Raw genomic sequence first — 25772 nt, 5'->3', positions numbered from 1 at the left:
AGAAGGGACCATTCCCTGGAAAGGGATGTCATGCTTGGTAGGGTAGAGGATCAACGAAAGAGGGGGAGGCCTTCAACGAGATGGAATAACACGGTGGCTGCAATGATAGGCTCAAGTATGGCAGGGATTGTGGGGCTGGCGCGGGATAGGGCAGTGTTTCGTTCTGCTGTGCATGGGGTCGCTATAAGTCAGAAATGACTCGACGGCACTTAACAACAACAACAACAACAACCACTACATCCAACTGCCTAGCCACCCAAAACCACCTCCCAGCCAAGTTGACATACGACCTTTACTACCACGGTGAATGTCAGGTTATTTCTCTCCTTTTGCTTCTGAGGTACATTGCTTAGAATTTTCTGTATTGGAGTCCTTGCCCATAAATACTTAAGAAAAAAGGCAAGAGTATATCTCGATGGTACACCCCACAGTGTGCTGGAATGATATAGAAGCTGCCTAGTCAATGCTTGAGAAATGAATGAATGAACAGATGGAGGGAATCTTTTAGTTTAAAATTTGCTAAGAATTACACTTGTTCCTATTTATTGACTATCTTGTTATATGACATTTCACATTTATGACGATAGTAAAAAAAAAATCCACTATCTAACTACTTTGCACATTAACAATGCATGTCTGGCAATAATGAACACTTAGGTGCTAGGTGAACACTTAGGTGCTGGCTGTAATGGCTAATGTTATGTGTTACCTTGCCTGGGCCATGATTCCCAATGGTAATGATGTAATTTGGCAGTTGTATAATGTTGCTATTGTAGTTACGTGCCATGGAATCAGACCTGACTCATAGTGACCCCTCCTTGGGTTTCTGAGGTGGTATCACTATGGAAGTAGATTGCCCAACCTTCCTTCTGAAGAGTAGCTTGTGGGTTTGAATGGCCAGCCTTCTGTCATATTGTAGTCATCCTCTATGTTGTGATCTGATATGGCCAACCTCCATTTTATACCATGTTGATAAGTGAGGAGTGGGAAGGGACAAGTATGATAAACACTATAGCATATACAACTTTGCAACAACAGCAAGTAAAACCAAAAAATATGGGTGCAATAATATGGGTAGATAAAGATGCATATATGTATATAGGAAGACATACACAAGTAAATGCACATGTATGTACAGGTGTATCTACAGGTATACATATATACACATTTGTGTATGCTTTGTATAGATCCACATATATAACAAATCACATAGTGGGGCACAGTTATGAGGCTTCTTAGACATATCAAAACAACTCACAACAACAACTCAATGCAGCACACTGCCATGGAGTCGGATCTGACTCATAGTGACCACTCCTTGGGTTTCTGAGGCAGTATCACCATGGAAGTAGATTGCCCAATCTTCCTTCTGAGGGGTGGCTTGTGGGTTTGAACTGCCAGCCTCTGGTTAGCAGACAAATGCCTTAGGCACTATGCCACCACTCAAGGGTCTTTGGATGATAGTCTTGTGGGACAACTTAGTCAATTGGCATAATATACTTCACAAAGATTATGTTCTACATCTGAACCTGATGAGTAATGTCTGGGGTCTTAAAGCTTGCAAGCAGCTATTTAAGATACAACTATTAGTCTCTGCTTGTACAGAGCAAAAGAGAATGATGGAATCAAAGGATCAAAGAAGAAATTAATCCATGGGACTAATAGTCAACATGAACAACAACCTCTTCAAACATGAGACCGGAAGAATTAGATGGTGCCCAGCTACCAATACAGACCATTCTGACCAGGTACACAATAGAAGATCCCAGATAGAATGGAAGGAAAATGTAGAACAAAACTCAAATTGCTAAAGAAAAGTCCAGACCCACTGGACTGAAACAGACTAGAGGAACTCCTGAGACTATCACCCTAAGATGATAGTCTCTTTGAACATGGAATTGAAGCTCTCTCTTGAACATGGAATTGAAGCTATCTCTGCAGGTCACCCTTCAGCCAGATAATAGATTCCCTTATAGAACAAACCTGTGAATAATTTACCACCTGAATAATGAACCATATGAGATCAAATGGTCAATACATACCCAAAAACAAAGGTGAGAAGGCAAGGAGGGGAAGGGAAGCTAGATCAATTGAAACTGAACAAAGAGAACTGAAATAATAACAACACTGACACATTGTAAAAATTGTAACCAATGACATGGATCACTTTGTAAAAAAAATTTTAAAGGGAACCTAATTCTCTGGGTAAACTTTCACCTGAAACATAATAAAATATTATTTTTTAAAAAAGTAAGTATATCATTGCTGGTGGGAATGTAAAATGATCCAACCACTATAGAAAGCAGTATGGTGATTCCTTAAAATGTTGGAAATAAAAATACCATTAGATCCAGCAATCCCATTACTAGGCATATATCCTAAAGAAGTGAGAGCCAGGACAAGAACAGCTACATGCACACCCATGTTCATCACAGCACTATTTACAATAGCAAAAATATGGATACAACCTAAATGCCCTTTAACAGAAGAACGGATAATCAAACTATGGTACATACACACAATGGAATACTATGCAACACTAAAGAATAATGTAGAATCTACAAAACACCACATAACGTGGATGAGCTTGGAGGACATTTTGCTGAGTGAAACAAGTCAATCGCAGAAGGACAAATATAGTTATTAGTTCATTATTGTAAAAAGTCAAGGAAAGATTGATATATGGAAGGAAACTTTTTTTGTTGGTTAGCAGGGGTGTGAGGGAAGGGAGGGAACACTGCAAATAAGTAAAGTAAGTATATCACCAAATTCGATTCTTATTCCAACAGCTTGGATGCTCAGGGTAAATTTTGATGTCCAACCATGGCTACTTTATGGGTCCCAGAGTTTGCATATTTGTTTCTTCCTCTTTACTGTGCTCTTTATTTTCCTTTTTCCAATTGCATAAGTCCAATTATGTTTTTGTTGTTGTTGTTGTTGTTGTTGACTTTTCATAAGCTTTTGGAAAGAGGTAGGGGTAAAGGAATAAGGTAAACAAAGGTCCTCAGTAATGATTTGTTGCTTGGAAACTTCTTTCCAATCATGACTAGTCTCATTGCCTTTCTACCTCATTGTCTGCATTATCAGAGCCCAAATGGGTAGATGAGAGGATGGATGAATGGATGGAAATATGAATGGATAAATAATTAGCCTTCACTTTCCATCTTCCAGGATAAAGTAAATAAGAGTGAGTGAAGACAGGTCATTCATTTATTTATTCAATAAACACTTACTTGGGATATACTGTGCTATTCTCTGCAAATAGGAAATGTAACTCTCACCAACTCTAGTCTCTCTAGTTTTAAGAAGCTGAACTAAGTCCACTGATACAAGACTTTTGAGGTGTCATAAATGCAGGCCAGAGAAGCAATGACACAGATAATAGCAAGGACAACTGCAGTGTGCTGGCCACAGAGGACTTGTGTACATTAATGAAAGCACGTTGGAGAGTAAAAACGTCCATACAAATTCAGGATGATATAGATTCAGTATGACTTAGTTCTCTGACAAGAAAATAGGTGACCAGGCTGGAGAAGATCCAATAAAGGAAACCTCAGGTGTGTGAGGGCAACTAGGGAAGAGGAAGGATCACTGTTGCAGTAAGGGCTGACTATTTACTTCTTGTGTGATAAAAAGGACACTGAAATTGATTGGCATCAGCAACTCCCTTTGCTTCCAGCTGTCATCAATTATTAGCTATGTGTTCTGGGAAAGTCATTTGACTTCCTTGAAACTTCATTTTCTCACCTGCAATATGGTTATAATAACACTTACTGATGAAGTATGAAAACAGAAAGCATGATGCCTGAATATGGTTGATGTTTAGGAAATGTCAGATGAAGCTCTATAAACTCTGAGCATTTGGGGTTTTACTCAGGGGATGTGAAAGGGGAGCAATGGGAAGATCTTTCCAGAAAACCATAGTGTCCAGCCTCTAAGTCCCCTTGAGGTTGAGAATCACATTCTCCTGCCATTTTTTGTGACCATCAGGAGGGTTCACCTTTGAATGCTTTCATGACCCAGGCCTCTGTTCCAAAGGCAGTATTGAATAAGGATGATAATGGACTGCTTTCTATCACACCATCAACCTGAGACCCACTGTTATGACTAGAGATTGAATACTTGGAGTATGTGGGCTCTCAAGACATCATTGGTCCTTCTCCCTACATCTAAAGAAGAGAATATTTTACCACTGATGTGGGGTGGGGAAAAAGTGGGGACAGAGTCTCCTTAATTGCAGAGAAATGAAGAAAATTGAGAGCCAAATATGTCTTGCTCATCTGTCCGTGTGTTTCATTAATGTGCATGCAGTAAACTCCTAATGCTTTAGCTGTCACTTCAAGCCTGTCCCTTCCTGTTATGACTTCCCAACATTTCTAAATTAGGCCCAGCCATTGTATAAACTCCAGGTGACTCCATGCAGATTGAATTCCACTTAATGTCTTTATTTCCTAAGGAGTTTGTTTGCACATTTGGATCAGTAGATTTTCAGAAAAGATCTTAACTATACTGTATTATATTATATAACTATATAATAACCCTTCTTTACCTCCTTTACTTATTCTTCAAGTCAAACCCTCTTTCTCATTTTTCAAGTCAAGCACAGTGGGCATCAACTCTGCAAAGCCTGTGCAGGTCCACTGGTGAGAGTGAGTTACTCCTGTTCCACTGCTCTTTGGCATTCTGTTAATGTCACCATTAAATTCTAATTACAGAGCACTGCCTTGTTTGTTTACGTTCATCTTCCCCACCAAACTCTGAGCTCTTTAAAGGATGATGCAATAATCCATACATCTTTATTTCCTAGCAGGGAGCATGGTTCTCAGTATATACAATGTGCACAATACATACTTTATAAATGAGTGATGAATGGTGAACATGAGGACCCTTGTATATTTTGATCAAGCCTTCTACTATTTTCCTAAGCCATAGAGGCTGATGCTGAGGATCCAGCTTGTGCCCTTTCTTCTCACTATCTTATCCTGTTTACAAGGTCAATCAACACAATAGTTTTATTACTCCAAGCACTTCCTCAACTGTGCTAAGCACAGCTGGCTTCCTTTGCCTGTAGGAGAAGGAGATCACTGGGCAGAGCCTTGAAATATAAGCTGATGAAATAAATAGTGATGACCTCTTGCTGCATTTTGACATAAGTGTTTGTATTAATGGGTTGCTTCTAGCTGACTCCTTTCAATTACTGCCTTTTGAGTGACAAGATAAATTCACATGAAAGTGGCCCTCAAGTATTCCTTTGCATTGCTTATCAGTAGCTCATGAAAGCAGGATTCTTAAGACCCTGGTTTTCAGTCCTTTTTAGCAGACTATGTTACTCTTATTAAGCTATCAAAACCAATTGCCATCATAGTGACCTCATGTGTGTCAGAGTAGAGCTCTGGTCCACAGGGTTTTCAATGGCTAATTTTTCAGAAATAGAAAAGCCTGGTGAGGCTTTTCTTCCAAGGCACAATTGGGTGGACTTGAACTTCCAATTTTTTAGTTAGAAGCCAAACAAGTTAACAGGTTTGCACCGCCTAGAGACTATTAAACTACTGAAAGTTAAAAAAAAAAAAAAGATACAACCTTTTCCATTAGAATTGGATTTGTGAACCAATTATTTTTAATCCACCTTTCTTGTCTTCTGTGCAAATTACAATGAGCAATGAGAACTGCAACTGCAGAGCTGTTAACACTTCATTCATGTCCCAGTCTCTTTTCACTATCATTAAATATAACGCTTTCAGTTTGACCATTTTTGTTTGCCCCTCTCTGTCTTTGTTTCTGCTTTGGTTTTACAACTGGTGAAAATAAGTATACATTTATTAAACAGATAACCTTTGAGCATACTTGAGCATGTGTTAGGCACCATACAAGATAATAAGGACTCAGAAAAGAATCAAATATGGTCCATGGTCTCAAGAGACTTATCATCTAGAAAATAAGTGAAATCAACAAAGACTAAAGTGACATTTGCAAGGCATTTTGGGAGCGAGGAGGAGAGATGCCTATAACACCCAGTTTGGCCAGGTGAGTTGGTGGGAGTGGAGGAGGGTGGAGGAAAATTTCCATAGAGGTTAGGTTTGAGTTGAGCCTGAAAGATAAGTAATAATCCACCTAGCAGACAAGAAAAGAAGGCAAATTATAGATAATAATTGTATATTCAAGGCTCAGAAATGTGAAAACATGGTGAGTTTGGGTAAGTTCAAATGGTTTTGCAATGGTTGGAAAACCTGAGATCCAAGATACCCACTAAATTTTAGCCCTGAGTGCAGAGCATAGGCAGGGAGGAGATGAGCCTAGAAAAATAAGCTAAGACCAGATCATAAAGAGGCTTGAATGCCAGTCATTCATTTATTAATTATTTATTTATGATTCATTTATTGTGTGTGGGAGTGGGGGTTGGGTGGGAAAAGGGTTATAATTTCACTATGCTGTTGTTATGTGCCGTCCAGTCGGACCCGACTCCTAGCGACCCCTCCTTGGGTTTCCGAGGCAGTGTCACTATGGAAGTAGATTGCCCCATCTTCCTTCTGAGGAGCGGCTAGTGGGTTTGAACCACCAGCCTTCTGGTTAGCAGTCAAGTGCCTTAGGCACTACATATAGAATTTTAAATAAATGTGTGAAAAATCAGAGTTGTATCCATGGAAAACTTTCCTACCCATTGTGGTCAGTCCATTCTATTCTCCTTGATAGACTTTTTTTCTTCTCTGAGCAGATTGTCCTGGAATGTCCTTTAGAGTTGTCATCTTGTTTAGTTTAGCCCACTCCTCCTTGTTATCTTAACCTGAGCCCAGGTAATCAAGCCCATGATTTAATTGTCTCCAGCATTAGACAGTGTTGTGCTGTGGCTATTTAAAAGAACCTTGGGTCTGGAGTCTGAGAAAAGAAATGAATTAGATTTGTGCCTAGGATTATCTCCAGTATTTGTCCTTCTAACTTGGCATTTCTGAAGCTTTGGGCAGCAGGCTTTGTGAAGATTTAGTTAAAAATCGACTTATGGATTCCTCCCTAATTGACTTGGCTAGGCTTAATCTGTTATTGGTCAAGGCAAGCTGGCTTTGTGAAGATTTAGTTAAAAATCAGCTTATGAATTCCTCCCTAATTAACTTGGCTAGGTTTAATCTGTTATTGGTCAAAACTAGCTGGGTTCTATTATGTAGCATGCTGAGGATTTCCGGTGTTGCTTTTATCCTAATAGAGGCTTGCTGTTTTTAGAAGCATATCTCGTGTTGGTGAAGGCCAGTCTCACTGTGTCGTCTGAAGCAAGCTCAAAAGGACTTTTATCTGATACAGCATTAAAGACTTTTGACTGAAAAGAGAAGTCTCAGATCTGGCACACTAGAGGGTTATAGTTTTCTTTGCAAAGCTTCCTATTTGGTTCTGCCTCTTTGGTTTGATCCCTGGGAATGTTCAGGATACCTGGTCCAACTGAGTAACACCTGCAGCAATGGAACAGGTACAGAGAGTGGCTTCTCTTTGCCCGGAGTAACCTGGAGTGATAACAGAGGTAAGGAAAGGAGTGTCCTATCACTCCAGGCCTGGTATTACTAGTCTTTGCTGAGCCCCCTCTCTTGAGATTGTCTTGCATGGCAAGAGAGAAAGAGAAGAGACATTTTGTTATGTCAGGATAATATATGGGAATGATTATGGAGTATCAAGCAAGCCCAGGAAATTGGCAGGAGAGGGACAAAAGAGAGCCTGTTTCTGGAGAGTTTGTGAAGGTAAAAGAGCAAACCATTAGGCAAACCCTAGAGGGGAAGCATTCATATCTGTCTCTGGAGTTAATGGAAAGAGAGAAAAGTAAATGAAAAGTTACATTTTCCCTATAATTCTGGAAGGACATTAGATTTCCAAGTGTCGTGTCCATATGAGGTGAGGGCAGGTTGTGTACATTTGCAATCACTCAGAAGTACACTGCCCTTTCCTCTCTCCCACCAGTCTCCTTGACAAACCCTTGCTGGGGCTTTAGAGTATTTACACAGCTCTTCTAGGAGAAGTCATTTGTGATACAAGAATATATGCCCAGTAGAACTTTTCTCATTAAAACAAGACCAACTTAGAACTCCATAAATAAAAATGCATTCCTAGGCATACTTAAGGAGCTCTGGTGGTGCAGTGCCTAAAGCATCTGACTGCTAACCAGAAGGCTGGTGGTTCAAACCCACCAGCCACTCCTCGGAAGGAAGGTTGGGCAATCCTACTTCCGTAGTGATACTGCCTCGGAAACCCAAGGAGGGGTCGCTATGAGTTGGGGCCGACTTGACGGCATATAACGACGAACGACGACGATGCATACTTAAGGAGCTCTGGTAGCATAGTGCCTAAGGCACTTGACTGCTCACCAGAAGGCTGGTGGTTCAAACCCACCAGCCACTCCTCAGAAGGAAGGTTGGGCAATCCTACTTCCGTAGTGATACTGCCTCGGAAACCCAAGGAGGGGTCGCTATGAGTTGGGGCGGATTCGACAGCAAAACAACAACAACAACAACATGTATACTTAAATATAGACATGCATGTTACAGGTTTTAGAAAACTTGTCTAACATCTGTTTTGATTTCCTTGTTAATTTTACCTTCTTTCCCATCCCTATTCCATCCCTTTATCCCAGACTCCAGAGCAAATTCTTCATCAAAGCCTCATTTAAAAGATGCAGATAGGCTCTACCTTTTGAACTGGCTCCCAGAACTTGTTTTGAAAATTTCTTCCTTTTGCACCCATCCCTTTCAGCCAGCTAGTCAACAGGCCTTCCAAAGTTTCAACCTTGACAGAATGTTGCCTTCAGGTCTTCAGGTGCAAGTGTTTTACCATCAGCTGGCACCTGCCAGTTGTCTAGGGCCTGCTGAGAGTCCATTGGGCATCAAAGATGATGGCAATGGACAAGGTTGTATCAGCAAAAGCAGTTACTCATAACTGTGCCCCGCCCCCCCCCAAAAAAAAAATTCCACATTGGAAGCAGTTATGCTGGATAAAGTTCTGTACATGTTCTCTTTCTTGAAACTTTTGCAGTTAGGTTTATCACTCTGTGGAAATTTATTTATTTATTTATAGTTTGTAAAAACTTCCTCCTTTTTTTATTTTTCATTCTTTATCTGAATATCCTAGAATCTTGAAGTTTGTCCAAGAGGGTAATGATCTCACATAATTGGAACTGAAAGAAATGCTGTCAAGTTGATGCCAACTCATAGCAACCCTAGAGGACAAGGTAGAACTGCCCCACAGAGTTTCCAAGGCTGTAAATCTTTACAGAAGCAGACTGCCACATCTCCCTTCTGTGGAAGAGCTGGCGGGTGCAAACTGCTGACCTTTTGGTTAACAGCTGAACACTTTAACCACTGTGCCACCAGGGATCCTTGGAATTTAAACCAGGCCATATCAGCCAGGATTCAGGAGGATGCATACATCTATTTAGAAACATATTCAAAGCTAGAAGTCAGGTCGCCTGATTTCTATTCAGTGCTTAAACTGAATTCTCTTTTTCTTTTATGTGTGTGTGACTGTTTAGAATGTAAGTATATGAGGTATTGGTGGTTCAGTTGCAGGTTTTTGCCTTCCATGCGGGAGAGCTGGGTTTGTTTACCAGCCAGTGCACCTCATGCACAGCTACCACCTGTCTCAATGGAGGCTTACATGTTGCTATGATGCTGGACAGATTTCAGCAGAGCTTCCAGACTAAGTCAGACTATGAAGAAAGGCCTGGTAATCTACTTCCAAAAATCAGGCAGTGAAAACCCTGTGGATCAAAATGGTTCAATCTATAACACATCATGGGGATGGTGAGGGCCAGGGAGTGTTTCATTCTGTTATGCATGGGTCATCATCAGTCAGGGGCCAACTCAATGGCAGCTAACAACAAGAAGTATATTTATTATCTATGTAATATACATTACAGCTACCTGTACATGCTGGTATTTATTCCAATAAGAATAAAATTACATATAAGACATGACATTTATTATTAAGTGTCTGGCATTATTCTAAGAACTTTATATATGTAATATCATTTAACCTTATAACAATTTTATTAGATGAGTGTGATTATTTCCTGAATTTGTGCTCAGCTGTTAACTGTTGAGCCTATGGTTCAAACCCACCAGCTGTTCTACAGGACAAAGATGTGGCAGTCTGCTTCCATAATGTTTACAGCCTTGGAAACCATGTGGAACAGTTCTACTCTGTCTTATAGGGTCACTATGAGTTGGAATTGATTCAACAGCAATAGGTTTGTGATTATTTCCTCAAAGCCAATGGAAGTCACTAGAGCACAGAGAAGTAAAATAACTTTAGAGTGCAGGAAAGTCCTTTTTTTAAAAAAAAAAAAAAAATTTGATTTCGGTGAAAGTTTACAGAGAAAATTCATTTTCCATACAGCAGATCATACACATTTTGTTTCATGACATTGACTGCAATTCCCCACAATGTAACAGCTCTTTTCCAACTTCCTCTCTGTAGTTACCTCTTCCCTGTGTCCTTCCTTCCTATGCATTCCTGCCCTCCAAGCTATCTCCCTGTTCTCCCATGATTGATCACTCTAAGGAGTGTACCTACCTGATCTAAATGTTCACCCTATATGCCAGTCTATTGTTTGGCTAGAAGCCACAGGAGTGGGTTCAGTTCCAGGCCTGAAGGGTAACTAGGGGCCATAGTCTCAGGGGTCTCACCAGCTTCTATTAGAATAGTAAACCTGGTCTTTCTTTCTTTCTTTCTTTCTTTTTTAATGATTTTGAGTTTTGTTCCACACTTGTAGTAAAGTCCTTCTTTCAGTCTGTGACTGCCCTGGAACTCAAGACTGTGTTTGCATTAGCAAATAGAATGGATGAACCCCAGTTCTTCTCATGGGGCTAGATTGTAAGCAGATTGATCACAGCAGCAAGGGGTGATGGCTGTAACAGAGATAGGAACAAAGTGGTGGGATTGAGAGAAAAGTGTGGGATTGATAAACTGAATGGCCTGGTTTAAATTCCACTTTTTCAGTTAGGTTTATCACTTTGGCTTTACCAAAGAGGTCATATTTGAAAGGTCTTGAGGGTGCATAGAAGTTTGGCAGCTGGAGAATAGATGTTTGTGCACAAAAGAATGGAAAGGCCTACTGTGTTCCAGGAAAAATTAGAACAGTGAGAAGTTCAGAAGGCATAATGGTAGTTGCATGCTGGTTGTGGGGAAATGACTGTAGAGAGTAGATTGTAAAGTAGCTGCATCTCAAGATAAATAATTTGATTACATCCTAATAGAGAAGAGCCAATAGAACTGTTTTGAGTAGGTATATTAGTTTCCTAGAACTGCAAAAATAAAGTACCACAAACTACATGACTTAAAACAATAGAAATTTATTGTCTCACAGTTCTGGAGGCTAGATGTCCAAAATCAGGACATCAAAGTCTGTCTTTGTCTCTGAAGGCTCTAGGGGAAGATCCTCTCTTCCCTCTTCCACCTTCTGATAGTTCCTGACATTCATCAGTGTTCCTTGGCTTGTAGATGTATCAGTCCAGTCTTTACCTTCATCTTCACATGACTGTCTTCCCTGTGTGTCTCTGTCTCTCTGTATCTCTTCTCTTCTGTTCATAAGGACACCATCATATTAGATTAGGAAGCACCCTACACCAGTGTGGTCTCTTGTTAGCTTAATCTTCAAAGACTATATTTCCAAACAAGTTCACACTCACAGGATTAGAACTTCAACATATCTTCAGAAGAACACAGTTTACCCTATTACTGTAGGTAAATGACAGGATCAGATTACTGGAAGCTTTATTCCCCAGACCAGAGGGGCACATGGAGACTAGGGACAAGGAATCTAGTTAGTAGGAGGTTGTTGCAGTTATCCAGGTGGAAATGATGAGGGCCTGGACTCTTTGTAGTCATCTGACTGGTACAGGATGCTTCCACTCTTTGGCTCACACTGCTTCCCTGGCTTGGGATGCTCTCTCTACCCACTTTCCTGGAGACTGCAGACTCATCCTCTAATAGTGAATTGAGTATTCCATATGGAGACTTTCCTGAGTCTGTACACTGGAAAGATGAGTTCTTCCTCCTTTGGGCCTCCTCTGTCTTTAGCACATTCTTCTTTCTCTCTTGGATAGACCTTGTTGTATATCTTTGAGTATATTTCTCCCCACCCCTCAAACCCACCTCCTCGAAGGCAGGACTTGGCCTTTGCTTCTTTAAATACTTTGTATGTTTCCTGTCATTTAGTGAGCTCTTGATAAATGTGTGATGAATGAATAAACTTTCTACATAAAGTTAGTGATGATAGATATGGGAAGAATAGACCAAATTTGGGGATTTATTTATTTATTTAAGATAGATCAGTGGTTGGCAAACTACAGCCCAGGGGCTGAATCCAGCCTGCTATTTTTGTAAATAAAGTTTTATTGGAACACAGTCAGGTTTCATTTGTTTTGTAGTATCTATGGCTGCTTTCACTCTACAATGGCAGAGTTGAATAGTAGAAATAATACCATAGGACCTGCAAATCCAAAAATATCTACTACCTGGTCTTTTACTTAAAAAATTTGCCAACCTGTGAATAAGACGGACAGAATTAATGTCTGGAAATAAAGGGAAAAGGAAGGAAGATAGCCAAGACTTTTTCTTTTTCATATATTTTTCATGTTTATATTCTATTTTACACCAACACCTAAAATTCTCTAAAAATATAAAGGTAAGAAAATCTTTTCTAAATGTATATGTGAGTATGGATGGCTATAATCATATTTGAGGATGAAGAGCACATTTATGATATTCATAGCTACAGTTTACACAGTCATCTGATCCCATCATGGGAACAACCACACAGAACTGGGGTCCAGCCAAGTTGACACACAGCTCCAACTATCACACCAAGAAACAAATATGGAAAAAGACCCCAGTAAGAAAAGATAATAATCCAGAAATTTGAGGTAGAATTGATCTAAGTCCCACTTATCTCTGGTGAAGCCTCTCATTCTGTTCTCTTTCCTAGTCATCCAGTTTGGTTTTGTTACCCTTTTTGTGGCCTCCTTTCCTCTGGCTCCTGTGTTTGCCCTCCTCAACAATGTCATCGAAGTGCGGCTTGATGCAAAGAAATTTGTCACCGAGCTAAGACGGCCAGATGCTGTGAGAACCAAAGATATTGGTATGTCTGCCACTTATAAGCCATGCCTTTCCTCGCTCCCGCCCCGACCTCATCTCCTGCCACTATCCTCATACTATGTCAGAAACCTCATCAAGTTCCTCATCCTCATATCCCCAGGTTCTGGAGATCTTCCAGGACACTTTATCCACCCACATGTGTGCTCCCAGCTTCCAGACACGGGGGCACCTAAGCCATTCCAGACAAGCCCATTCTTAGGGGATCCTGAAAGCCTTCCCTAGTAGCTTGCCTGCAAAACATCACCCTGAGCTGCAACATTGTCATCAGTGGGCCAAGGGTAGGAGTAAGCCAGACACCTTCTTTTCTGTCTTACAGGAATTTGGTTTGACATTCTTTCCGGAATTGGCAAGTTCTCCGTTATCATCAATGTAAGTGCTTACATTCATTACACTCTAGCTTTGAGGAGAAGGGCTTTCCAGAGATGAGATGTTCCAAGCAGGACATCAACCCTTATTACCTCCCAGCTGTCTCCATTTTGAACTTCATTTAAGCCAATCCCCTGGTTAGTGGTGCAAACATGCCTTCTAATTCATTGTGTTGTCACCAGAGCTGTGCGATTACTTAAAAAATTCCCCTAAGAGAGAGAGAAAAAAAAGAAAGAAATTACTCATTAGTATGGATACTTTGACCTTAAAAGTTTAAATCAGATTTTTCCTCAGAGCCAAGAATAATAAGGTAAGAGTTTAATTTACCTATCCATGTCTTAGGAGCCTTGGTGGCATGGTGGTTAAGCTCTCAACTGCTAACTGAAAGATCGGTGGTTCTAACCCACCAGCCACTCCATGGGAGAAAAATGTGGCAGTTTGCTTTTGTAAATATTTATAGCCTTGGAAATTTGATGGGGAAGTTCTTTTCTGTCCTACAATGTCACTAAGAGTCAGAATTGACTCAACAGCCATGAATTTTGTTTTTTTTTTTTGGTTTTACTCATTTCTTTCTTTTTGTGCTCCTGAGCTAAACAATACCTGGAGCATTGCCCAGGCTGCAATCCCTAATTATAGTTCTTCCAAGTTGCCAATGAAAAGTCTTAATTATCCTCATGGACTCTGGCACTGCATAGGTTAAGACAGGACATGGAAGAGAGGTCCTACCTATTGTGACCTCCTTAACTGCCTTCCCAGACATATCCACATTTCTAGAGGAAATCCTGCTGTATCCAAGCCAATCGCTCCTTTTCTTCTGCATTCTGTACCAATGGTGGCCAGGCAGGGCTTCCCACTGTACCTCCCAAAAAAATATCAGCCACAGTGCACACTGTGAAAGATATGGCCCATTTTCCCTTGAGAGAGAAACATCGATTCTCTATGAAGAACTATAAACTAAATGCAAAGGTATGAGGAGAGAAAGAAAGAATCAGCCCATTCCATTTTTAATTCAGTTACAAATATGTTGGATGTAGGGAGCACACATCTAGAAGCTCAGAAATAGATGCAATTTGGGAAACAGATCAGTAGCTACTTCAAAGTTATGTCTACTAGGAAAGAGGCTTTGAGTATTAATCACTTTACATCTACAAACAGAGAGACATCAAGTTTTGTGTCCTTGGCCTTTAAGATTTTGTTACTTCTCTTTAAAATGGGAAATAACAACAACAACAAAAATAAAACCAGTGCCATTGAGTCAATTCCAACTCACAGTGACCAATTGGAGGAGTAGAACTGCCCCACTGGGTTTCTAAGGCTGTAAATCTTTATGGAAGCAGAGCTATATCTTTCTCTCACAGAACAGCTGTTGGTTTTGAACTGCCAACCTTTCATTTAGCATCCTAGCACTTTAACCATTGCACCAGCAAGCCTCCTCAAAGGAGATAATAATAGTACCCACTGAATACTATTGTTTTGGAAATTAAATGGGATGACAAACACACGTATGGTAAGTGCTCAGTAAATTGTAGCTATAATTATAAATATGCTATTCATCCTCAAATATGGTTATATTAAAAAAAAAAAAAAACTCACTGCCGTTAAGTCAGTTACAACTCATAGCGACCCCTCCTTGGGTTTCCAAGGCGGTATCTCTACAGAAGCAGATTGCCCAATCTTTCTTCCAAGGAGCGGCTGGGTTTGAAATTCCAACCTTCTGGTTAACAGTCAAATGCCTTTGACACTACTCTACCAGAGCTCCTTAAATATGGTTTTATCCATCCATATTCACATATACATTTAGAAAACATTTTCTTACTTAAATATTTTTAAAGGGCTTTAATTGTTGGTGCAGAATAGACTATAAATATCTGCCAAAAAAGATTTAAGCTTTTCTCTGTAGAAAGTACCTCCACATTCAATCACGCATTCATTCATTAGTTGTTTGGTTTACTCCATAGACATTTATAAGGCACTGAGATATACCAGACACTATGCTGAGTATGTGTAGTTCCACCTAGTAGGATCCCCTCCTTCCCTCTCTATGTCTCACTTTTCTTAAGTAAAATGTATAAAAGATGATGTACTTCCATAAGAGAGTGTACTAACAAGTATTGAGAAATAATGGTCAGATTGAGAGAACTGTGGAATCATATCTTTTGCATTCCTGGCTTTCTGGTCTCACTCAGTAGTGGAGGTACATTGCCATTTAATTTCCTTGACCACTGCACTTAAATGACACTCTCACTGGTACAGGTGAATTTCTCAGAAAATCTTCTACTGTGTTTGGCTTGGTCAACACCAGTGTCAATTCAGTTGTCTCAGAGGTAGTTTAATTCTTCTAACACCAAATGGTACAAATTGGCTTAGCATCATTGGCTGCAGTGGTTGTGACAGCCACTCTCTGGTGGCCTCACTTAAACATATCAGAGAGGGAAAAGGAGTAAGTCAGCTGTATGGCCTCAGGGATGGGCCCTGAACCTGAGGCATGTCCTCCTGTGTCAGAGAAGCACCTCTTGATGGGGAGCCCCAGTGTGGAGGATCACCGAGCCAAATGAATCCTGAAGACCTGGACAGCATCCATCCTGATGACTCTTCAAGTGTTTATGGTTTTTTTCCCCTCAGGCTTTTGTCATCGCTGTCACCTCTGACTTCATCCCCCGTCTCGTGTACCAGTACTCCTATAGTCACAATGGGACTCTACATGGCTTTGTCAACCACACCCTCTCCTTCTTCAATGTCAGCCAGCTGAAGGAAGGAACACAACCAGAAAACTCACAATTCGACCAGGAGGTTCAATTTTGCAGGTAAAGTAATTAGGAGGAGGAAGGCAGCTGAGGACCCATCCATTGCCATTGAATTGATTCCGGCTCATATTGACCCTACAAGACAGAGTGGAACTGCCACATAGGGTTTCCAAAGTTGTAAATCTTTACAAAAGCAGACTGCCCCATCTCTCTCCTGTGGAATGGCTGGTGGGTTTGAACAACTGACCTTTTGTTTATCAGCCAGATCCCTTAACCAGTGCGCCACCAGAGCTCCCTCAACTAAGGACAGAAGTAGTAAATCAGATTTTTAAGCTCATCAAATAATTTCGGGGATGATCTAGAATTACATCATTTTCCTTTTCCTCTCTCTTCTACTCTCCTTGACCCTGAATCACTATAAAACCAACTTCACTAAATCAACTAATACTTACTAAGTGCCTTATTACACACCATGTAGCAGACAAAGAAATATAGAGCCTTGTGTTCACCCTCAAGGGATTTATGGTCTAGTTGGGAAGAAAACAAGCAGAAGAGATAAGAGATAGAAGGTTATTCAATGGTTGTGTGTAGCATGGGCCATAAGCATTGTGAGTGCTAGGAGAGAGGGGAGGGCTAGGAGGAGTTATAAGACAGAAAGGGAGAACATTCTAGATTGAGAGTCAGCATGGACAAAGTCATTAGTGTGAGGATGAATTTGGGATCTTAGATAAACACTTAGCAGCTAGACAATGTAGTTAGCAAGGAGAGTGCTTGGGAAACAATATTGAAAATACAATATGTGTAGAAACTCCTTAGGATAGTATAAGTCCATATATTGTTGAATTTGAGTAGGCCGGAGGAGTAGGCCCTGAAATCAGACAGGAGTTTTAATGTGATACAATAGGAAGATACTGACCCTTTCAGTGCTGAGGAATGATAGGATAGGGCAGATTTAAGGAAACTAAGAAAGATAGACTAGAACTGGGAGAACTCAGGGATAGCCACTGAGTTGCTCATCATTCAGACAAGAACCATAGTGCAGATAGGCTAGGGTGGTAGAAATAATTAAGAGGAAAGGAGAAGATGAACTACTTCATATAATACATTGCATAGTTAGTGACAAGAGACATAGGAGAGATGCTAAGTTAAGGATGTCTGAAAATTTTGGGTTAAAGTCTGAAGACTGGGGAAATGGTGTTTCCATCAACAAAGTCACAGAAGATGATAACAGAATCTAATTGTTACATGTGATGGTTTTTATTTCAGTCATGTTGCATTTGAAGTAATTAATGGAAGGAAGTCTAAGGGACAATTTTGACCTAAATCATAGATACACTAAACTGGAATTTCAGAGAGGTCCAGTTTATAGCCATGATTGAAAGCCATCAGCATAGAGATAATTGAAGCCAAAAATAGATAACACTCTACTATTTACCTAAGAAGGGCAAATAAAGAGAAGAGCCAAGGAGAATAAAGACATCAAGCTTTTTGAACCCTCAGTTAAATGATGGTCCCCATACAAGACTTAATCAAAAATTATACTTCATCTATTAATAAACAAAACAATAACTATAACAACAACAGTAGGTAAAGGTATTGTGGGACCAGTGTTAGATATTAGGGCTTTCTCTGACTATCCTCAGTAGTGTCTGATATAAAAACTGCCAATGAGTTTACCCAAGAACCAGTGTTTTCAGGTGTGTTTGCAGCAATGATAATCTTGGGCATGTCTGTCATGTTCTTCCACTCGGGATGTCTTGGTAGTCAAGATCAACCATTTTCAAGACAGGTGCTTTGCAGTTTGGAACTAAAATAGAGAGAACATGAATTGGTTTTCCTAATGCAGATGTCTGAGTTAAAAAATGTTACCAATCTGTGAGTTAAAGAGAAGGCTATTCTGCTCTTAGGAGCAATAACTTCAGGGTACAACTCTAGTCAACCAAGAAAAGATGCAAAATCCAGGATCAGATCCAAGAATGATTGAATAAATCCATATATATATAATATATCTTCATTTGCATCAGCTTAGATGTTTCAGTTACATTCACACGTGGAACTGTAGAGTCTGACTTGGATTAAAGTTGCATTGCAGGTAGATTTGCTATTTACTAGCTTATGCATTAGGAGCTCTGGTAGCATAGTGGCTAAGACACTTGCCTGCTAACCAGACGGCTGGCGGTTCAAACCCACCAGCCACTCCTCGGAAGGAAGGTTGGGCAATCCTACTTCCGTAGTGATACTGCCTCGGAAACCCAAGGAGGGGTCGCTATGAGTCGGGGCCGACTCGACGGCACATAACAACAACAACAACAGCTTATGCATTGCCCAGCGGCCACTCTTTTGTATGGTTAGGGGTCAGGCTGTCTGTCCATGGTGCTGGATATTGGTCTCCAGAGGGTGACACCAGCCTTGAGCCTTCTCCATTGGCATCTAGGTCAGCTTCAGCAAATTCCACAAAGTAAATCTACAAGTTTGCATTAACCAAACTGACATTGAAAATTAAGAAAGTTATTTTTAACTGGAAAGGATCACAGATATTATGTTATTGAACCTTCTCTATGTACATGAAAGACAAAATGAAAAACAACAACTGAGGCTTAGAAAGCTGCAGAACTTTCCAAGAAGCAGATCCTGAGCTAAATCACAGATCTATCCAGGAACTCAGGCCTCAGCCCCTGTGTGCTTTGAGAAGCAACATGAGTGTGATTTATCCTGTGGGGAAGCAAAAATAACATTATCTGTTCCTTTAGTTGATCTAGATGCACATGTCTATAACAGAGTACTAAGTGTTTCTGACATTGCCCCTGACATTCAGAACTTCTAGTAACTTCCAATAACATACCTATAATATGTTTTCCAGAAATATCAGTGGCTTAAATTGGCTTAACCAAAACATAGCTTAATGGTCCCTATAATTGAAAGTTGAGAATAGGTCTAAGTTTAGGCAAGATTTGATTCAATCAATGCTGTCCAAACTCTCAGCTCTACTCCAGTTGATGTTGTTTATATTTTAAAACTCTGTAAGACTTCCAGCAATGACAGGTCAGTATCATACTGGGTTAAGGTCCAGCAGGAAAAAAACCCAAGCCCCTTTCCCAGTGACCCCAGCAAAAATTTCATTGTCACCTATTGGCTAGTGTCAGTACAAAACTACTTTGAATCAATCACTGTAGCTAGAGGAATGTGATGCTCTCAAAGACCAAGCTTGAATTCTTTGGGAATAGAGGTTGGGGGTAAAGTCATCTTCATCTGAAGCCTATGACCTTGGAGTAGGAAGTAGCTTTCTACTAGGAAATCAAGGTGAATGGATACTACATATCCAAAACAACAAATGTCCAGGACACCAGTTTTAGCACACGTGGATCAGAGTAAGCTTTCTTTCTTTCCTTTTTCTTTTTCATTTTTGTTTGGCATCATAATTATTTTATATTTTAAAGTTTTTCTTGTGATTTGGGTGAAAGTTTACAAAGCAAATTCATTTTCCATACAGTAGTTCATACACATTTTGTTTCATGACATTGACTGCAATTCCCCACAATGTAACAAACAGGTCTCTTCCCACTTCCTCCTATAGTTACTTCTTCCCTGTATCCTTTCCTACACATTTCTGCCCCCCACCCTAACTAGCTCCCTTTGCAAATACTGTCCTTCTGTTCTCCCATGATTGATAGGTCTAAGGAATGTTTCTACTTGGTATAAATTTTCACTCTATATGCCTGTCTATTGTTTAGCTGGAAGCCATGGGAGTGAGTTCAATTCCAGACCTGAAGGGTAACTAGGGGCTGTGGTCTCAGGGTTCTCACCAGGCTCTATCAGACCAGTAAACCTGGTCTTTTTATATATATGTATATAATTCAGAGTAAGCTTTCTTGTATCTACCTCCAGAGTTACTGGATTTCCCAAACTCATTGCTATCGAGTAGGATCTGACTCATAACAACCACTCCTTGGGTTTCTGAGGCAGTATTACTTTGGAAGTAGATACCCCAGTCTTCCTTCCAAGGAGTGGCTGGTGGGCTTGAACCACTAGCCTTCTGGTTAGCAAATGTCTTAGGCACTACACCACCAGAGCTCCAGATCATGGCTTATCTATGCCCCCCTATACAAAAAGTTATTATTATTTTTGTTGTTGTTGAAAATATACACAGCAGAACATACACCAATTCAACAGTTTCTGCATGTCCAATTCAGTGATATTGATTACATTCTTCAAGTTGTACAGCCATTCTCACCCTCCTTTTCAAATTGTTTCTCCCCATTAACTCAATGTCCCCTAAGCTTCCTATCAAACATTTTGAGTTACTGTTGTCAATTTGATCCCATATAGATAATTCTTTAAGAGAGCATAATGGTCAGATATGCACCCAACCTTTTCAAATTCTACCACAGATTGACACTTATGAAGTACACTTCAATTCTATTTTATGCCAAGAAATTTATCTGAGGATAATACGTCATCTCATGATCAAACTGAAATGACTTTTGACATAGCCAACATTTTTCATTACTTTCAATACCAGTGAAGATTATAGGTTCATTATGTAAATATTTTTGAAACCTCTGGTGGCATAGTGCCTAAGACATTTGACTGCTAACCAGAAGGCTGGCAGTTCAAACCCACCAGCTACTCCTCAGAAGGAAAGTTAGGCAACCTACTTCCATAGAGATAACAAAAACAACAAAAAAACAACACACTGCCGTCCAGTCAGATCTGACTCATTGGGAGCCCTCCTTGGATTTTCCAAGGAGGGTTCACTATGAGTCAAATCAACTCCACGGCAGTGAATACTACATATTTGGTTATATAATAAGGACCAAGGTAAAATTCTTCTCTCAAGGAGTCCAGATGGAGGAGACGAGTTATTATGATCAAGCAATTAAAATATAGTTTTACTAAGTTACAATAGGGTAACTGCAGGGAGATATGAAAGTCCTTAGAAGGGGGCCATGCACTGAACCCAGAGCTAAGTGTTCAATTGCAGGTTCAAGGGAGATGAGACTTGAAGAGTGAACAATACATGAATGACCATAGTGATAATCTTGTTGCAACTCCTCATTCACACAACCAAGTCCACTTGAGTAGTAAGTAGGGTGGAGAGGAGTGGTGAAAGGTGATAAAGGAGGTCCAGGGAGAGTAGTGTGCTCCAGGTAGAGGATTGAGTATGTGCTCAGGTCATTCACTAAGAGAATTTGACTACTTGGGAGTAACCATAGGGAGTTGGGACTAGAGTGAGAAGGGTAAGCTGTAAAAGGAGACTGGGAAGAAAAAAAAAAAGCCAAATCAAGAAGAGCATGTTGGTCATATTGAAGTGTGTGATAACTCACCATGGGGGTTAAGAGACCAGTGAGAGACCAAGGGAGTTCTGGTGGCATAGTGCCTAAGGCATTTGACTGCTGACCAGAAGGCCGGCTGTTCAAACCCACCAGCCACTCCTTGGAAGGAGGACTGGGCAATCTACTTAGAAAGTGAGAACATAACCTCTGATGTTTTTCTAACCTAGAAACTGCTAGTGGCTGTAAGAAATTAAGGAAAGAGAGGTTGAGAGACAGGCAGAGAAGGAGGAGAGGGACTGTGATAGAAAGATACTGTGAAAAACAGAGACACAAAGACAGAGACAAGAGGACTTCCGGTAAGATGGAGGAAAAGGCAGACAAGGAACACAGACCTTCTTCAAAAAAGAAAAGAAAAACCAATTGACAGAGACACAGAAGATAATCCTGAAGCCCTGAGCTTTGAAAGGAACTATTCAGAAGTGGATTAGGCACCAACTAGTGGAAAAACCTGAACGAAAACAGTGAGTAAAGAGATGGTCAGAACTGTGGACTGTCAGCTATTCAATAGCCTGAATAGTACCAAGTGGTGTTGGGACCTGATAATTGACTCAAAAAAGATCAACCCTGGTCACCAAGGGTGCAGGTACAACTCTGCCTGTGACCTGTGACCTGTGACAAGGAAGGGAAACAGCAAGGTCAGAGACAACCTGAGCTGTTGACTTTCCACTGTCCAGAGGGTGCAACTATTTTGATTGTTTAGAAGTGGCAACCATTTTGGATTTTAAAGTGATAGCATCCTCATTCGAATTCCAGGGACCTAGGAATAGGCTTTGTTTGCCAACAGTGGCAGGAACATATGAGAGGCTGACAACAGGAAAGGAGACAGGTGGTGAGTGTATAAGTGTTGACTACTAACAAATAGAGGAGCACAGCACAGTACTCTGCTTGCATAGATAACATACAAACAAAACAAAGAAAATGAAAATCATGGGCAAGTCACTGTAGCATACAATTACCAATTAAATATAAACACAAAAACGTCACAATGCCTCGGAGACAACAGAGCATCACACTCCACACAAAGAAGCAAGACAAAGCAGGAGAAGCAAAGGACCAGGATACAGACTCAAAACACATCCCTGAGGAAGAAGCAGCATTGGAACTTCCTGATAAGGAATTCAAAAGAATTATATTTAGGTATCTTCAAAGGATTGAGAGACAGATCAAGGAAAACACAGAGAAAATCCTAAAACAATTTCAAAAGACAATACAAGAACAAAATGACAAAATAAATGAAAAATTAGAAATGATTCTAAATCTACAGATAGAAATCCAGAAGATTAATACTAAATTGTCAGAAATAGATAACACATTGAAAAGGCAAAGGAGTAGAATTGATGCAATGGAAGACAGAATTAATGAGATTGAAGACAAATATCTGAATACTTCTTTGGAAAGGGATCAATCAGAAAAAAGACCAAAACAAAATGAAGAAAGCCTAAGGTTCATGTGGGATACCATCAAAAAGAATAACCTATGTGTAATTGGAATTCCAGAACAGGAAGACACAAATAAAACCACAGAGAAAATTGTCCAAGATTTGTTGGAAGAGAATTTTCCTGGTATGATGAAAGATGAAAATATATCCATTTAGCAAGTCCAATGAACCCCAAACAGGACAGACTGCAAAAGAAAAACACCAGGACATATCATCATCAAACTTACCAAAACCAAAGACAAAGAAAGAATCATGAGAGCAGCATGGGAAAACCGAAAAGTTACCTACAAAGGGCAACCGATAAGACCAAACTTGGATTTCTTGACAGAAACCATGCAGGTGAGAGGACAGTGGGCTGGTATACATAAAACACTGAAAGAGAAAAATTTCCAACCAAGAATTATGTACCCAGCAAAATTGTCCTTCAAATATGGTGGTGAAATTAGGACATTTCCAGATAAGCAGAAATTAAGGGAATTTGTTAAAACCAGACCAACCTTACAAGAGATGCTAAAGGGAGCCCTTTGGACAGAGAAACAGTAACAGCCAAAAACAACTGACCAATAACACACATGATGATATAACCTAGAAACCAACCCAGCTATGGAAGTATCCAAAGTAAAGAAGCCTATGAGATTGTAAACAGGGAACCAGAGACACCAACTGACAAATGAGGACAACTACAAACCAAAAAGAGGGAAAAAAATCTGTGTCATTACAGAACTTCTAGATGGTAGGAAAGTTAAGACAACTACAAGATAGAATGGGCTGTTCTAAACTTGGGAAGAAAACTATAAATCACAGGGTAACTTCAAAGAAAAAATGATAAACCTTCACAGCAAAATAAAAAAGAGGACCAGCATAAGAATTCAGCAAATACGAAAACAATAGCAATGAAGGAAGTGATAACACAATTCATAAAAAAAATGAGCTCAGCATAGAAAATTATATGAAACAAAGAAATTGACACCACGAAAAAGCACATAACAAAAAAGATGGCAACAAATTCATATTTGCTGATGATTACATATCTGGCAAGGGACTTATCTCTAAGATTTATAGCACAAGAGTGGATGACCAAACTATGGTACATACACATAATGGAATGCTGTGCAGCACTAAAGAGTAATGTAGAGTCTGCAAAACACTGCATAATATGGATGAACTTGGAGGACATTATCCTGAGTGGCATAGATCAATCACAGAAGGACAAATATAGCATTAATTCATTGTTTTGGAGGGTCAAGGAAAGGTTTATATATGGAGGGAAACTTTCTTTGTTGGTTGCTAGGGGTGGGAGGGAGGGAACACTGCAAAAAAAAAAAAAAAAAGAATTGACCCATGTCACTTTAGTTTTGTGTATGTCACCGTACATAAATTATATTTCAATGAAATGCATTTAAAAAATTTAAAAAAATAGAGATTTCAAAATGGAGTCTCACCAGTGAGCAGTATGCTATTCTCTCTGGCATCTAAGGGCTTGGAAAACTAGGTACAACAGTTTGAATTAGGAAATTTGGTACTCTGAACAGCTCATGGAATCAGAGTGCACCAAACACAGAAGAGCAGAATTAGAGGAAAGGCACAGGGAGATTATTTAAGAAAGAGCTACCTGGTGGAGGATGGACAGGCACCTGAGAGAGGCCGATGAAAACTTCCCTGGGGCAATCACTGACTGGCGGGCAAGGGTGGCCACCTGAGATCCCCAAGCCAAGAAGGAAGACACCTTATAGCAGCATACCAGCAACCACTCCAGTATTCTAGTGGGCAGCAGCAGGGACCTGCCTCCAGCAGCTGATTTTGTCAGTAATTTGGGTCATCTGGGTGCAGGTGGGCACAGGCACCGCTGCTGAGATTCAAGCAGAGAACTCACTGTTGTGCCAGGAAGGTGAGCTCCCTCCCCTTCCAGCGGGTCACAGAGTGGGCTTGGGTCAGACTGAGAAACATTGTGCTTATCTTTGTCACAGATATCGGAACTGCAGATCACTAGCAGGTACTCCCCCGACTTCAACACAGCTGAAATTGCATGCATCTTTGGCGCCGCGGGTGGGCGGTAACACAGCAGAAACCCCAGAGCCAGCCATTAGCAGTCTGGCAGGATTATGTCAGCACCACAGGCAGATGGGGCAGGGAGAGTGAAGAAACAGCCACTGAGTGCGGTTCTGGGAGTTTTGACTTGGAGCTGTTTGTTCTTTGGCGCTGTGGGGCCATGGAAGTGGGGACTTTGAGTATGCCTGAAACTGGAGGAAAGTTGTGACACCCTAACAATAGGAATCTTTCCTAGGTTGAGCCACAGTTTGTAAATAAATACGTCACCAATAATAGACTGCTCAAAGTCCTAGAAACCGACCCTAGCAACACTAAGCTTTCCTTCTTCTGCTCCCACCTTCTCTGCCAATAACTTCACTCATTCAGTAGAAGAAACCATATTCAGCCAATTACCATAAAGCCTCCCACTTCAAACTCTAAGCCCTCTCTATGACAAAGAGAAACACATTTTCACACTCCACACAGTGATTCCACCATCACAAAGAAAACAGCAGAGCGACCCAACACACCTGAATGAATAATAAAATAAAATACACCAGTTTCATCTTTTCAAAATATTAAACCATAAAACCAAGACAAAACAAATCAACACGTAACCAGCAGCTAGAGACAACCTAAAGAGACAGCACTCTACCAGATTCCAGGGGCTTAAGAAGAGGTTCTGCTTTCCAGTAACCCCAAGAACTCTCCGGACCTGCACTGCACAACTGAAAAGGT

At 40.4% G+C, this 25772-nt stretch overlaps 1 protein-coding gene across 1 annotated transcript in view; it reads left to right on the top strand.

Annotated features, from left to right (window-relative positions):
- Window positions 1–25772, top strand: part of ANO2 (anoctamin 2) — a 556059-nt gene that overhangs the window by 519755 nt on the left and 10532 nt on the right. The window contains exons 21-23 of the mRNA XM_007937086.1: window positions 12956–13108; window positions 13442–13494; window positions 16114–16295. Coding sequence (XP_007935277.1) covers window positions 12956–13108; window positions 13442–13494; window positions 16114–16295 — 388 coding nt within the window. The remainder of the gene's footprint in view (window positions 1–12955; window positions 13109–13441; window positions 13495–16113; window positions 16296–25772) is intronic.

This window comes from Orycteropus afer, unplaced genomic scaffold, assembly GCF_000298275.1.
Source record: "Orycteropus afer afer isolate SDZICR_OR568_19922 unplaced genomic scaffold, OryAfe1.0 scaffold00040, whole genome shotgun sequence".
Lineage (NCBI taxonomy): Eukaryota > Metazoa > Chordata > Mammalia > Tubulidentata > Orycteropodidae > Orycteropus > Orycteropus afer.
The sequence above is the reverse complement of the archived record's forward strand: the minus strand, read 5'-3'. Positions and strand labels throughout refer to the sequence as shown.